The sequence below is a fragment of the Helianthus annuus genome, chromosome 16 (assembly GCF_002127325.2).
Source record: "Helianthus annuus cultivar XRQ/B chromosome 16, HanXRQr2.0-SUNRISE, whole genome shotgun sequence".
NCBI lineage: Eukaryota > Viridiplantae > Streptophyta > Magnoliopsida > Asterales > Asteraceae > Helianthus > Helianthus annuus.
Genome location: NC_035448.2, coordinates 150,609,905 through 150,624,048, shown reverse-complemented (window position 1 = coordinate 150,624,048; position 14,144 = coordinate 150,609,905). Strand labels below are relative to the sequence as shown.

The following is a 14,144-nucleotide window of genomic DNA, read 5'->3' as shown; positions in this document are numbered from 1 at the left end:
GGTGGTAAGTCGGAACCTTTCTACGAATAGACAACATGTTATGACATTTTATTAAACTTTCTTTTTGAAAAATAGTCTTTTCAAACATGGTGCAAGTCGAGTTCCATCTATGAGCAACATCCCAATTAGGTCCTAAGCATATTCGACCTGTTTCCTTACAAGTTTTAATATACTTTGCAACTATTTGCATGTTGCTATATATATCACGTAACATTCTTTTGAAAGCTTCTTTTTGTGTTTCAATAAACATTAAACCGTCTTGAACGGACAAATTTATGATGTATGCAAACACATCGACTATGGAAAAAATACCCTCACAAATCGGTTTGTATTTTAATTTTAAATGCATGACTGAAACCATATTGTTTGAGGCGTTATCAAAAGATATTGAAGAAACCTTTTTGTCCCAATTTGTATGTTTTAATACATTTGTCGATTACTTTAAATATAGCTTCACCGATGTGAGGGTAATCGAATAATTTAAACAAGATCGTGCGTGGCAAATGTCGTCGGTTCAATCCAATGGGCGGTGACACAAATATACGAGTCGGGTGAACCGTGCGGTGCGGACCAAACGTCGCTAGTCAAGTTAACACCGGTTTCTAATTTTTCAAAATAAGAAATTAATTCTAGTTTAGCATTTTTCCACAATCCAAAACAATCCCTTCTAAGAGTAGCACGACTTACATGGGTGTATCATGGTTGGAGAGTTATTTGAACCATCTTTGAATAGCGTTAGTTGTCGAAATGGTTGAACGACAAACTTTCTTGGATTACAAACTTCGCCATATCCTCCCTAGCCATATCGAAATTGTAGGCGAACAACGTAGCGCCTTCACTTGCTATGGAAGCTTGACCACTAGCAGGTTGTTGTTTCAATGCCTTGCAAAACGGGTTTTCGATGTGTTGTTTCAAGGTGGAGTTTGCGGCTTCGGCGTAAAAGTTTTGACAATGATGACAACGCCCTCTCTTTTTACCATTGGCCATCTCACACAAATCGAAATGTGACCAAACATCAAGGTTTCACTTCGTTGGAATAACACAAACCACCGTGTCGGTTGTAGACTCGCCAACATTGACGAATCATGAGCACTAGAGGTTGCCATACTTTTTTGAGAATTATCAAACAAGAAAGTGAGCGTTTTTTAGAGTTTTTGGAGATTAGAGAGTGGTGTGATTGAACCTAAACACCCACCACCCTTTTATACTTGTTTGGAGATGGATTTTAGGCAAAAAAAAGGGCTATATTGACCCCCAAACGGTCATATGACCGTTAATATTGACTGTAGTGTTTTCGTTTTTTTAAACCGGTTTTTTTTACCATTACCAATTAACCGGTTTTTTCGCCCAAACTAATAACCGCCCAGTAACAAATCTGACCGAATATTAACCGAACTGGTTACAAAAAAAACCGGTTAAAAAAAACCGCTTTCATTTTTTTTCTGATTTCGGTTGAAAAACCAGTTTTTTTGTACATCTCTAATCGCGCGCCGCTGTGTCGGCCTCCCATCTCTCCACTCTCTCTCTCTCGTAATTCTCTTTCTACTTTTGTGTTTATGTGTGAGACACTAGGTAAGTGGTTGACCTCAAAAGAAGGTGTCGCACACCTCACCGACCCCATGTGGGCCTTGAAACATGGCATGCACACCAAAGCATCGCCTATACGACCCAATGAATATGTGACAAGCAGGTGTCTGGCACTGTTCCTAAGATTTGTACACTAATATATATATATATATATATATATATATATATATATATATATATATAGAGAGAGAGAGAGAGAGAGGGGGGGGGTAAGGATAGTGTAAAAAGGGCATAAAGTGTGAGAAGTGTTTTAAATCATTAGATCTTTGATCTAATGGTTGAGATCGATAGGGACCAATTTGTAAATTATGTTTCAATTATTTGGACTGATTTGAAAATTGTAGGGGTAATAGTGTCTTTTTATATGTTTCAAATAAGGTAACCTCTCCTAAACTACAACGATCCATTTTTAAACAAACACTAAAAATCCGGACATTCTAAAAATCCAGAAACATGTAACTGCTACTAGAAATATATAACACTATATAACACCATATAAACATCATATAACACCATATAACGCTATGTAACACTATATAACACTATATATCCATCAAGACCAGCTACCAGAAAAATATAACACTATATATAACACTATACATCATCATAGACTGCTACCAGGAAATATAACACTATAACACTGTATAAAACCTTCATTCTGTATCCATCACTGTATAACACTCTATAAAAACCTTCATTCTGCGATCTTCAAAAAGTTATAATTGATGAACGATAGAAAAAAAAATACTAATTTGTAGATTAATTCGTATTCCTAAAATAAAGGGTGGCGGTTATGGAAGATTATCAATTAATTGAATCAATGAGAAAATTACTTGTTTACCATTTTGAATTAATTTAGATTGAGGACACATGTCATCTCCACAATATTTCTCACACTTCTCACACTTTTTAAATTAATGTACATGATCTTTAATCTATACTAGCGGTAAGACCCGTGTGCAACACGGGTTGTTTCTTAGAAAACCATGCATAACAAATATAAATGATGAATATAGTTATATTTATATAGACTTATAAATAAAATAAATAAATAAGTCAGTCGGTCGGTAAATACTTAAAGTTTAGAGTATAAAAACTTAAAGTTTAGATTGTGCTGAGTCTTGTTTTTCTTCCATAAGTGTATAAGTGTCTGAAGAACCATTTTGATGATATATTCTTCTTGAGCCTTGTCTTCTTTTGTTAATTCATCCATCTGCTTTTGTTTCCTTCTTTGATAAAGGATGGTAGCATGTGGAGCAGTAGGTCTCCTGATTGGTAATTTTTGTTGTTTGACTGGAACCACTGCTTCCGGATAATCAGGCTTTTTAGGAGCAGTGGGATCTCTCTTCCTTAACTCTTCCAACCTTTTGTGGGTAGCTAACACCTTTTCTTCTGACCACCTTGTAACCTGGTTCCTTGACCCATAATCAGCAGTTATCAGCTCTTCTTTCATTCTTTTCAGTTTCAAGGCCCTTTCTGGTACATTTTTCTTGTAATTGGCCCAGACTGGAGGAGTTTGCTTTACCTTGTCTTGAATCATCTTTTGAATTCTGGCTATCTCCTCGTGCACTTCACTGATGGTCCATTCTTTGTATTGATACTTTTCTGCCCTGTACTTCTTGTATGCCATGATGTATTCAAGATAGTCATTTCTCATGCTTTCATCATCTTTTTCTGATAATTTCTGACAAAGGACTTTTGAGAACTGCTCTAAAGTTCTAACTTTGGTGAGCAGGTATTGCAAATTTCTATGAAACTCTTTGTCGGACTTTCCCTCTGTGTCTCTTTTAGATATATCCTCTGCTTGTTGGGCCTTTATTTTGAGATATTCTTCTATATTTCTTGGAAAAGGATAACCTTGAACAGATGGGAGTTTCCTCTTTTCAGGATCATCTTCAGAGTAGAAGGATTTGATTTCCTCCCTAACTGCTGGAAGATCTAGAGGATGTTGTACTCCTGCAGGGACAATGGCAGTGTTTTGATTGAAGGCTTGAACTGAAGATAATGGAACAGGGTTTGGAATGGTGACAAAGGACAGTGGTTGTGTAGATGTTAGAGTTGGGGAAGTGTCATCTTCTAGTACAATGCTTGTTATCCTTCTCCTTTTGTGCTTTGGAGAAGTTGGTGGTGTATTTGTGGGTTGAGTGGCAGTGATTGAAGTAGTGGGTATTGTCACACCCCGACCACGTAAAACAACAAAACATGGCGGAAACGCCGAGGAGTGTTGTAACAGAATCATTGTTTCACAACCATGGATTAAATAATTTCGTTTCATTGGATTATTGAACTCATTGTTTTATTACAATTCAAATAAATACAAACATTGTCTTTCAAGTTTTAAAGTCGCTAAGGCACGAGTCCATCCTAAGTGTAGCATGTATCAACAATCATCACATAGCAGCACCTGAAACATGTGTAAAACTAGGTACGTCAGCATAAAAATGCCTGTGAGTTACATATGTTTTATTGAAAATAGGATTCATGACTTGTAGGTTTGAAAGAATGTTTTAACAAAATAGTCATGAACTTTTAGAAATGTTTTCTTTTACAAATCATATAATAAGTGATAAGAAAACAGATAGAAAAGATGTATAAATAAATAAATAATTAAGTAAAATAAGTTTGTATATATATATATATTGTTTGAAAAATAATATTTTGATAAAAAATGTTCGTAGTATATATAAAAACATACTTTGGTTGTAAGAAAGTCGAATAAGTAATATATTAAAATATATTTCAGTTCTAAAATCGTTAAACTAATAGTATATTAAATATACTTTGGTTGTCAAATAATAATTTTCGGTAGTATATCAAAAGTATACTTTGGTTTAATTAATAACATATCAAAATATGTTTAGGTTTTATGAGTAACATATTAAATTATGTTTTGGTTTATAATTAACATATCAAACTATGCTTTGGTTTTATGAATAACATATTAAACTATGTGCGTAGGGGAAAAATCAATTAAATAAACATGAAGCGACTTGACTAGACCACCAAAGGATCTTTTTAACTAGATCAACGGACGATCTTTTTAACTAGATCAACACATGATCTTCTTAACTAGACCGTCGTACGATCTCCTTAAATAGACCACTTAAGGGATCTTTTCAATTATATCATCACATGATATTCCTAACCAGATTTCCAAATCAATCTGTTTAACTAGACCACTCAAGGGGTCTAATTATAAAATAGTACTTTATAACCCAAGGGACTTAACTACAACGTAGAAGTCCATTAAGGATTTAAGATAGTACCTTTGGATATCCCACTATGAATCCCTCATATGGAGATATGGAAGATTCTATCAGGATGTGGATAACGAAAATTCAGATTACACAAAAACACAAGACATAAAAGGAATCACATAAGCACATATAATCACATAGTTATTTAACTTGATCTTTAATTTGTTATCTTTGGACACGGGTATCTAAAGCACACCAGGAATCCAATTCGTGGATTTCATTTGGCACTTTTAAACATAAGAATCTAACTATGAAGATAGGAAGATCTTAATAGGAATTCGACTTTGTCCTTATTGAATCATAATATACGTATTAAGGTATACGAATAATTCAATTAAGGGCTCCGATTTGAGCGATATTTATCCACAAGGATCTAATTTTGGAGGATAGAAAGATCCTATTTTGGATTTTGGGATTTGTGTAACGAAAGGTGTTTTGAAACCTTGCACCAAACGTGCTTAAGGCGATACACAAGGTAGAAAGCTCATGAGGTTGAGGTACTAGATATGCCAAGGCGACATATGAAGCAGAATTTGGAGTTTGAGCGGTGGCAGGATTTACAACAGCTTTGCTTTGGACAGCAAAGCGGCACATGTTAACCAAATGTCCCCATCGTCCACCGTGGGTACATTTGAAACAGGGTATCTGATTCGGACGATGACGGTTGCATTGATTGCTCCAAGGAGCGGTTCCCTTGTATGGCTTCATCCCTGAGGCGAGTCATGGTGATAGCTAAATCAACCGTCCTCTGGAGTACGACGTCTAATTGTTGGGCAATTGCAGCACCTAGTTCGGACATTGTTGTTGCGATGAAGAGGCATCATGAAGATAATGAAAGATATGTGAGGAGACAAGTGAAATGATATCGGATAATTAAAACAGAATGACAACGCATAGAAATTGCGATCATTTATTTGTTACCTAAGGCAAGCAAATGAGACGGTGACTAATCAAAGTAAATGGGTCAATATAATGTATCGCGAAGACATGCTCGCCTATAAGTGGACACTCACCCCAAGAGTTCCCAGGTACAGTGGCGGAGCTTGACCAAAAGTTTCGAGGGGGCGTAAAGTGATGGGACCCAAAATTTTTTTCCTATCGTTATGTTTCGGATCGGGTCGGCTATCGATTCGGGTCAAGTCAAATAATAATAGTTCTAAATAAAACTAAACAATTTCATTCTTCAAAGGACTCGTTCTTAGACATAAAAATTTGTGATTAAGTTTATTGTGTGGTGGGTAACCTAGGGTTAAACAAATAAGAGTTGATATATATATATATATATATATATATATATATATATAAAACTACCTATCACTTATATACAAAGTGGTAACAAACTTTACTTTAATTTATATATTGTATAAATATTTACGAAAAATAATCGGGGGAGGTGATCCTATATAATTTTTAAATTTTCCGAACAAAAAACTGGAACCTATACACTTTTAACCGAAATATTGGGGTGGGCGGGTGCCCCCCCGGGCACCAACAAACCTTCGCCCCTGCCCAGGTAAGAGTGACTGGTCCGATACTGCGGATTTGTACGAACACTCTAGCCTTAGACAGAAGACCCAGGGTACAGGCACCCACCCTTCCAGTTTGCACGTGTTCACATTATTTAGACCAAACTTTGACGAGATTTTGAAAACTTTGAAGGTTCAAAACCATATAATAAATCATCCTAGAACAGATGATTAGTTTTCAAAGCGGATTCGAAATTTGTGTTCTTATTGTGGTTGTCACCTAAAGATAGACGACGATATTGTTTTAAAACTAAACACAAGATAACTTGTGTTAAGGTCCTTGGAAGGTTATAGTCTAGGTTAAAGCATTACTAACATTACTAATAACCTAATTCCCTATAACCATTGGCTCTGATAGCAACTTTTCTGTCACACCCCGACCACGTAAAACAACAAAACGAGGCGGAAACGTCGGGGAGTGTTGTAACAGAATCATTGTTTCACAACCGTGGATTAAATAATTTCGTTTTATTGGATTATTGAACTCATTGTTTTATTACAATTCAAATAAATACAAACATTGTCTTTCAAGTTTTAAAGTCGCTAAGGCACGAGTCCATCCTAAGTGTAGCATGTATCAACAATCATCACATAGCAGCACCTGAAACATGTGTAAAAATAGGTACGTCAGCATAAAAATGTCTGTGAGTTACATAGGTTTTATTGAAAATAGGATTCATGACTTGTAGGTTTAAAAGAATGTTTTAACAAAATAGTCATGAACTTTTAGAAATGTTTTCTTTTACAAATCATATAATAAGTGATAAGAAAACAGATAGGAAAGATGTATAAATGAATAATTAAGTAAAATGAGTTTGTATATATATATATTGTTTGAAAAACAATATTTTGATAAAAAGGTTCGTAGTATATATAAAAACATACTTTGGTTTTAAGAAAGTCGAATAAGTAATATATTAAAATATATTTCAGTTCCAAAATCGTTAAACTAATAGTATATTAAATATACTTTGGTTGTCGAATAATAATTTTCGGTAGTATATCAAAAGTATACTTTGGTTTAATTAATAACTGATGTATTGCAAAATACATCGGTATTCGCGTCAGTTTTAGTCGTTAATTCGTTAGTTTTAGTGTCGGTTTTAGGTAGGATGTATATACTTTTGATTGTTTTGTGTTTTCCAGGTTTTTTTGCAGCAAAAGGAACAGATACGAGGTAAAATCTGGCAGGAGAAAGTTTGGCACGGAAACCGAGGAGTCGGGAGTTGAAACGGAGCGAAAAATACATTCCTGGAGCTTCCAGGCGGCCCGCTTGGGCTTTGAAACATTTCCAGGCGCCCCGCATGAACTTAACAAGCAGAATTGAAGATATTTAAGTTCAGGCGGCCCGCCTGAACTTAAGGGAAACCACGAAGCGGACCGCGAGCCATTAGTGAACGATTTCTGATGATTTAGCCCTAAGGCGGCCCGCGTTAACGTTTCAAGTTATATGAAGCGGGCCGCGAGAAGGCTCTATGTCGGCACAGAATCGTGATCAGCAAGCAAATTAGGGTTTTATGGTTATATAATGATCATCATTGATAACAGCGGAGGACAACACCACAATTACGAAGTTTAGACATCTCTGGACGATCATAGAGGCTGATTGAAGACGTTTGAAGGCACGGAACTGCTGGGAATCGTTATTGAAGCACAGAAGCATTCGGGATTGGAGTTCACGGGTTTTATAACCTTGTTTCTTTCGTTTTCGTTTGTTTCTTGTTATTTGATGATGAATTCTGTTTTTACCATGATTAATACTATGTTTTTCGACATGATTATTGGCTAAATTTCCGTTGCTACCTAGACATGGTTGAATGATTGCTTAAGTTTGATTATTTTTGGATTTATGGAAGCTATGGATTGTTTATAAATTGTAAACGGTTTGTTCTATCAGTTAGATGTGGTTGCATGCTTGATATTGTTTAATGATTAATTGTTGCTTCGCATGAATCTTGGTGACGGTCTTTATCACATAATAGAATCGTGCTAGGTTTTAGGTTTTGGTGACTGTCTATATCACGTAATAAATCTAGAATCTTTAGGGTTAAATCGGCCGATAAACCTTAGAAGTAATAATTGGTAATTTTATAAAATCAAGTGTTCTACTAATCATCAATAGCTGTAAGGTGCGAGATTATTGCTAGGTCTAAGTGATTAAACCGTAAGGTGGGTCCTTCTTAGGAAGTTAACCTTTTGGCTGCTGTCTAGCAAGTCTAACTGAGAAAACAAACCTATCCTAGGTTTAGGTCTCGTAAGGGAGTGAGCCTCGTAGGATACTTTTATAAACCCAATTAGATGACTTGTAAAGGAGTCTAATAACCGGTAAATTAACAACCTTTAGGGGATCTTAGCGCGCTCTTGAGAAGGATTAGGGGTCCTTTGATTTCCCGAAGGGTGAGAATCCCAAGATCCCGGTTCCATAGCAGACAACTTCCATTTATAATCAACACTAAAAGCAATCAGGATTCCTGTCTAGGTAGTTCCTTCATCATCTTTGAGTTCGGTTTTCGTGAGAGTTCGTGCCTTGTCTGTCTGTCCGTTCGTCTAGTTAATTTAGTTTAATTTTAATTACAATTTTAGGATTTTTTTTAGAAACCCCCCCCCCCAAATTAATAAACAATTTAGTATGTCGTGTCAGTCCGAGTCTAGATAGAGTCGTAGCGTAATCAGTAGAGTCTCGTGGGTTCGATACTCGGACTTACTTTAGCTTTACTACATCGATCGGTTCACTTGCCGGTTGTGTGTTTTAGGGTTTAGGTCGAGTCTTAGTTTTATAAATTTAAAGCTTAGAGAGTCTAGAATTAGGGTAATTTAGTTAGTTTTATTTGATCCCTTTTCAGCACATCAAGTTTTTGGCGCCGTTGCCGGGGAACTCTTGGCGATTGCGCTGATTACTTTGTTTGGACTTACTTGACATATTACGTGCTATTTGTTTCTTTGTTTGAGTCGTAGGTGTCTAAGTAACTTAGTGTCTTTTTATAGTTAGTTGAGTCGTTTAGTAGAGTCTTCTTACTTGTTTGTTTTCGGTTTTTGCAGTGGATGCCCCATACGCGCTCGCAGGGACCGCCGCCGTTGCCGTTTGCACTCAAGTCTTCCTTCTCGTCATCTACGTCCGAGGTACGTGCTTCTAGCTCTACTTCATTTTCACAGTCCACCCCAGCTTTCGATTTTACACCAAAGTCGTCACCCCAAAATTCCCCACCACCCACCCGTCCACCTAGTCCACCGCCCGTAGCTCACATGGCCCGTAGGACAGTTTACGACCAGGCTACCACCGGCTTCGCCGGTGGTAATTCCCCCATCACCCTTCCCGAGATCCCGAACGATCGGTCTTGGCAGATTCCATCCTACATTATGACCGCCATCACAAATTCCTACCAGTTCCATGGTCGTGACGACGAGGATGCCCCCGCCCATATCAATCGCATCACTCGTCTTTGCAGCACCTTCTCCATCGAGGGTGTCAATCTTGATGCTAGGTATCTTCAGGTTTTTCCATTCTCACTTGCTGGACGAGCAGCCGTCTGGTTCGATTCCCAGCCTGCTGGCACTTTCACTACTTGGGCAGGCCTTCGCGATGCATTTTTAGCCAAGTATTTCCCGCCAGTCAAGGCATCTCGCCTTCGTGACCAGATTCATTCATTTCGTATGGAGCCAGATGAGCCTTATCACTTAGCTTGGGAGCGTTTTCAGACCCTGATTACCCGTTGTTCTCAGCATGGTCTATCTGACTGGGCGTTAGTAGAGAAGTTCTACAATGGACTTACTCCTGAGATTAGGGCTCGTTTCGATACTTCAGCAGGAGGGCAGCTTATGGGAAAGAAGACAGTGGCGGAGTGCAATGATTTATTTGAGAGTTTTGCCCACTCCGATATGGACTACAGCACTACCAGCAGGACTTCCATTCCTGTGCGTACCACCTCGGCCGGTCGAGGGGTAAACCAAGTTGGCTTGGATTCATCGGTAGCTGCTGCAGTCGAGAGAGCGAAGGAGGAATTGAGGCAAGAGATGAGGCAGGAGTTGAATGAGATAAAGAAGAAAGTCGATAGGTGTGAGGTTTGTCGAGGAGGACATGATACTATAGATTGTCCTACGATCACTCTTGAGCAGGTAGAGTATATAGCCGGCCAGTCTAGGGGTCCCACGAATCCGTTCAATAATTCTAATTCCAACTGGCGCGGTAGTGGTAATTCGAGTGGTTATCGTTCGTCTGGAAATCCTCCTGGATTTCCATCTGGTCAGTATCAGAGTAGAGGGCCCGGTATTTACACGCATTCTGGTTCAGGGCAGTTTAGTGGGTCAGGTTCGAGTGGTCAGTTTTCGAGTGGAGGACCGAATCAGGAGAGTCATGGTGGTGGGAAGGCTCCTGAGGTTAGCACGAACAGGTTGGAGGAGATGTTCGCCCAGATGATGACGTGGACCGATGCGTTCATGAAAAATCAGGAGCAAACTAACAAGAACAACGAGCTTCAGTTCAAGAATCAGCAGGCCGCCCTCCTCGATCTTCAGAGGACAGTAGGCGGGCTTGCTAAGCAGTTACAGGAGCACCCACCGGGTCAGTTTTCGGGAAACACTTTCCCGAATCCCGCGAATCAGTCAGCGAAGGCGATTACGACCCGTAGTGGGAAGAGTTTGGGAGAGGTAGTGAGAGAAAGAAAGGTTGAAGAGGTAGAAGAGGAGGTCGATGAGGAGATCGAGATGGAGGCTCCAGGCAAGGTGCACACGAGGCTAGCCCCAGCAAGTACCGCACACGCCGAGGAGTCGCCAGTAGAGCAGAGAGTGGAGAAGCAGCCGACGAGGGGTCGGCCGGCACCGGTGATTGATTATTCTCGCCTTCCGTTTCCCGCCCGTGCCAGGCAGCAGAAATATGCTCAGGAGTACGGGAAATTCCTTGAGATGTTTACTCAGTTGAAGATCAATCTTCCGTTCATCGAGGCACTTCAGTCTATGCCTAAGTACGCGAAATTCCTTAAAGATCTTTTGAAGCGTAAGGAGAGAATCGGTGAGCTTTCGAATATTCCATTGACAGGAGGTTGTTCCGCGGTAGTCTTGAATAAGCTACCAGAGAAGTTGACCGACCCTGGCACATTCACGATTCCATGTTTCTTTGGGGGAGCCGTTACCCCTTCTCACGCCTTAGCCGATTTAGGGGCCAGCATCAATCTGATGCCATTCTCGTTGTATGAGCGTCTTGGTCTAGGAGAGCTTACACCCACGCGCATGTCATTGTCCTTGGCTGACCGATCAGTCAAGTATCCTCATGGGATAGTAGAGAATTTGTTGGTGAAGGTCGATAGGTTTGTGTTCCCAGTAGATTTCGTTGTGCTCGACATGGAGGCCGATGAGAGAGTTCCTATTATTCTAGGCTGACCATTCCTTCGAACCGCAAAGGCGATCATTGACGTCTTTGACGGTAAGATTTCTCTTCGTGCGGGTGACGAGGTTGTCACATTCGAGATCGATAGGGCGATGCAGCATCCTAGTTGTGGAGATGATGTTAGTGGGCCGTGTCATTCCGTCTACTTTCTCAATTCATTCATATCTTGTGTCGACACGTGCTTCGAGTACATTAGTGGAGCCGATCTGGTAGGTGAGGGAGTGGTTGACGAGCATTCTGAGGATGAGGTAGATGAGGTAGAGGAGGAGCAGTTTGATGAGAGTGATGAGGTTAGTGCTCAGCCATTAGAGCTCGATGCGATTAGTGATGAGAGTACTCCTGTAGAGATTCCACCGCCTTTAGAACTTAAGGTTCTTCCTTCACATCTTGAGTACGCGTTTTTAGGAGAGAAGCCGAGTATGCCTGTCATCATTTCTTCGAAGTTGACAGAGGAGGAGAAGGCGAGGTTGATTGAGGTGCTTAGAGAGCACAGTGATGCGATTGCATGGAGGCTATCCGATATCAAGGGCATCAGCCCTACCTTTTGCACGCATCGCATTCTGATGGAGGATGTTTTCTAGCCTGTAGTGCAGCCGCAGCGTCGGTTGAATCCGAATATGCAGGAGGTAGTGAAGAAGGAGGTGATGAAGTTGCTGGAGTCTGGGTTGATCTATCCTATTTCTGGTTCAGCTTGGGTGAGTCCTACGCAGGTCGTCCCGAAGAAAGGGGGGATGACGGTTGTTCTGAATTCGAAGAATGAGCTTATTCCGTCTCGTACTGTTACGGGTTGGCGTGTGTGCATTGACTATCGAAAGTTAAATGACGCCACTCGTAAAGATCATTTTCCGCTCCCATTCATTGATCAGATGCTTGAGCGTCTCGCGGGTCAGCAGTTCTATTGCTTTCTCGACGGGTTTTTGGGTTATTTCCAGATTCCTATTGCACCAGAGGATCAGGAGAAAACCACTTTTACATGTCCATATGGCACATACGCGTACCGACGCATGCCATTTGGATTATGTAACGCTCCTGCTACATTCCAGCGTTGTATGATCGCGATCTTTCAGGATATGGTCGAGAGTTCGATGGAGGTTTTTATGGATGACTTCTCAGTGTATGGTAGTTCTTTCGATCAGTGTTTGACGAATCTTGAGAGGATGTTGAAGAGATGTGTGGAGACGAAGTTGATGCTGAACTGGGAGAAGTGTCACTTCATGGTGACTGAGGGGATTGTGCTAGGGCACAAGATTTCGCGAGCAGGTATTGAGGTTGATAGAGCGAAGATAGATACGATTAGCCAGCTTCCTCCTCCGACTAGTGTGAAGTCGGTTCGTAGTTTTCTCGGTCATGCGGGATTTTATAGGCGCTTTATTAGGGATTTTTCCAAAATCACTCGCCCCATGACGCGATTGTTGGAGAAGGACGTTCCTTTCATCTTTGACGAGGAGTGCCTTCGTGCGTTTGAGTTTCTGAAGGAGAAGTTAGTGAGTGCACCGATCCTCGTGTCGCCTGATTGGAGCTTACCATTCGAGCTGATGTGCGACGCGAGTGACTACGCAGTTGGTGCGGTGTTAGGGCAGAGACGGGAGAAGCATTTTCACCCGATCTACTACGCGAGTAAAACGCTGAATGACGCCCAGGAGAATTACACCACCACGGAGAAGGAGTTGTTGGCGGTGGTGTTCGCGTTCGATAAATTCCGATCATATCTCGTTCTTTCGAAAACCGTCGTGTTCACTGATCATTCTGCTCTGCGTCACCTGTTTCAGAAGAAGGACGCGAAGCCGCGTCTTATACGATGGATTCTGCTTCTTTCCGAGTTCGACATTGAAATTAAGGATAAGAAGGGGGCAGAGAATGTGGCGGCGGACCACTTGTCCCGCTTAGAGGATCCGAAGCGAGAGGAGATTCGTGAGGAGGCGTGTAACGCTCCGCATTTTCGAACCTTTCTCGTTTTAGCAAGTCGTGTTGTACTTTCCATGTTTAGACACTTGTACTCTCTTTGTAATCTACTTTCGTTTCATTTGTAATTCGAGACTATTGATCATAATGAAAACGAAGGTATTTTATTCATGTTTGTGTTACACTTATGTGCGATTTTCACGTTTGAACGATATATTATCATAGACTCTCGATTCGTTATTACGCTCAATGCTCGTTCAACTAGTTGAAACTCCTAAAACTCGAAACTCGAAAGCTTTGTGAAAACAATAAACGTTTAACGATTTTATTTCGTTATAAATATGGTTGTTTTTAATTATTTAAAATGATTAAATTAATTAATTCTTTTTTTTTACTATTTAAAAGTTTATTTTTTATAATAAATTTATTTAGTTCTGTTAGTTTTAAGGTTAGTAAAATAACAAACTAACCTAGTTAGTTAAACTAAAGTTA

The 14,144-nt window shown here is 39.9% G+C and overlaps 1 protein-coding gene across 1 annotated transcript; it reads left to right on the top strand.

Moving 5' to 3' along the window:
• The first annotated feature begins 9,412 nt into the window (after positions 1–9,412).
• Positions 9,413–11,743, top strand: LOC110919881. The gene is made up of 2 exons (XM_022164130.1): positions 9,413–11,089; positions 11,282–11,743. The coding sequence occupies exons 1-2, from the start codon at positions 9,413–9,415 to the stop codon at positions 11,741–11,743; spliced, it is 2,139 nt and encodes a 712-aa protein (XP_022019822.1).
• Positions 11,744–14,144: the final 2,401 nt, after the last annotated feature.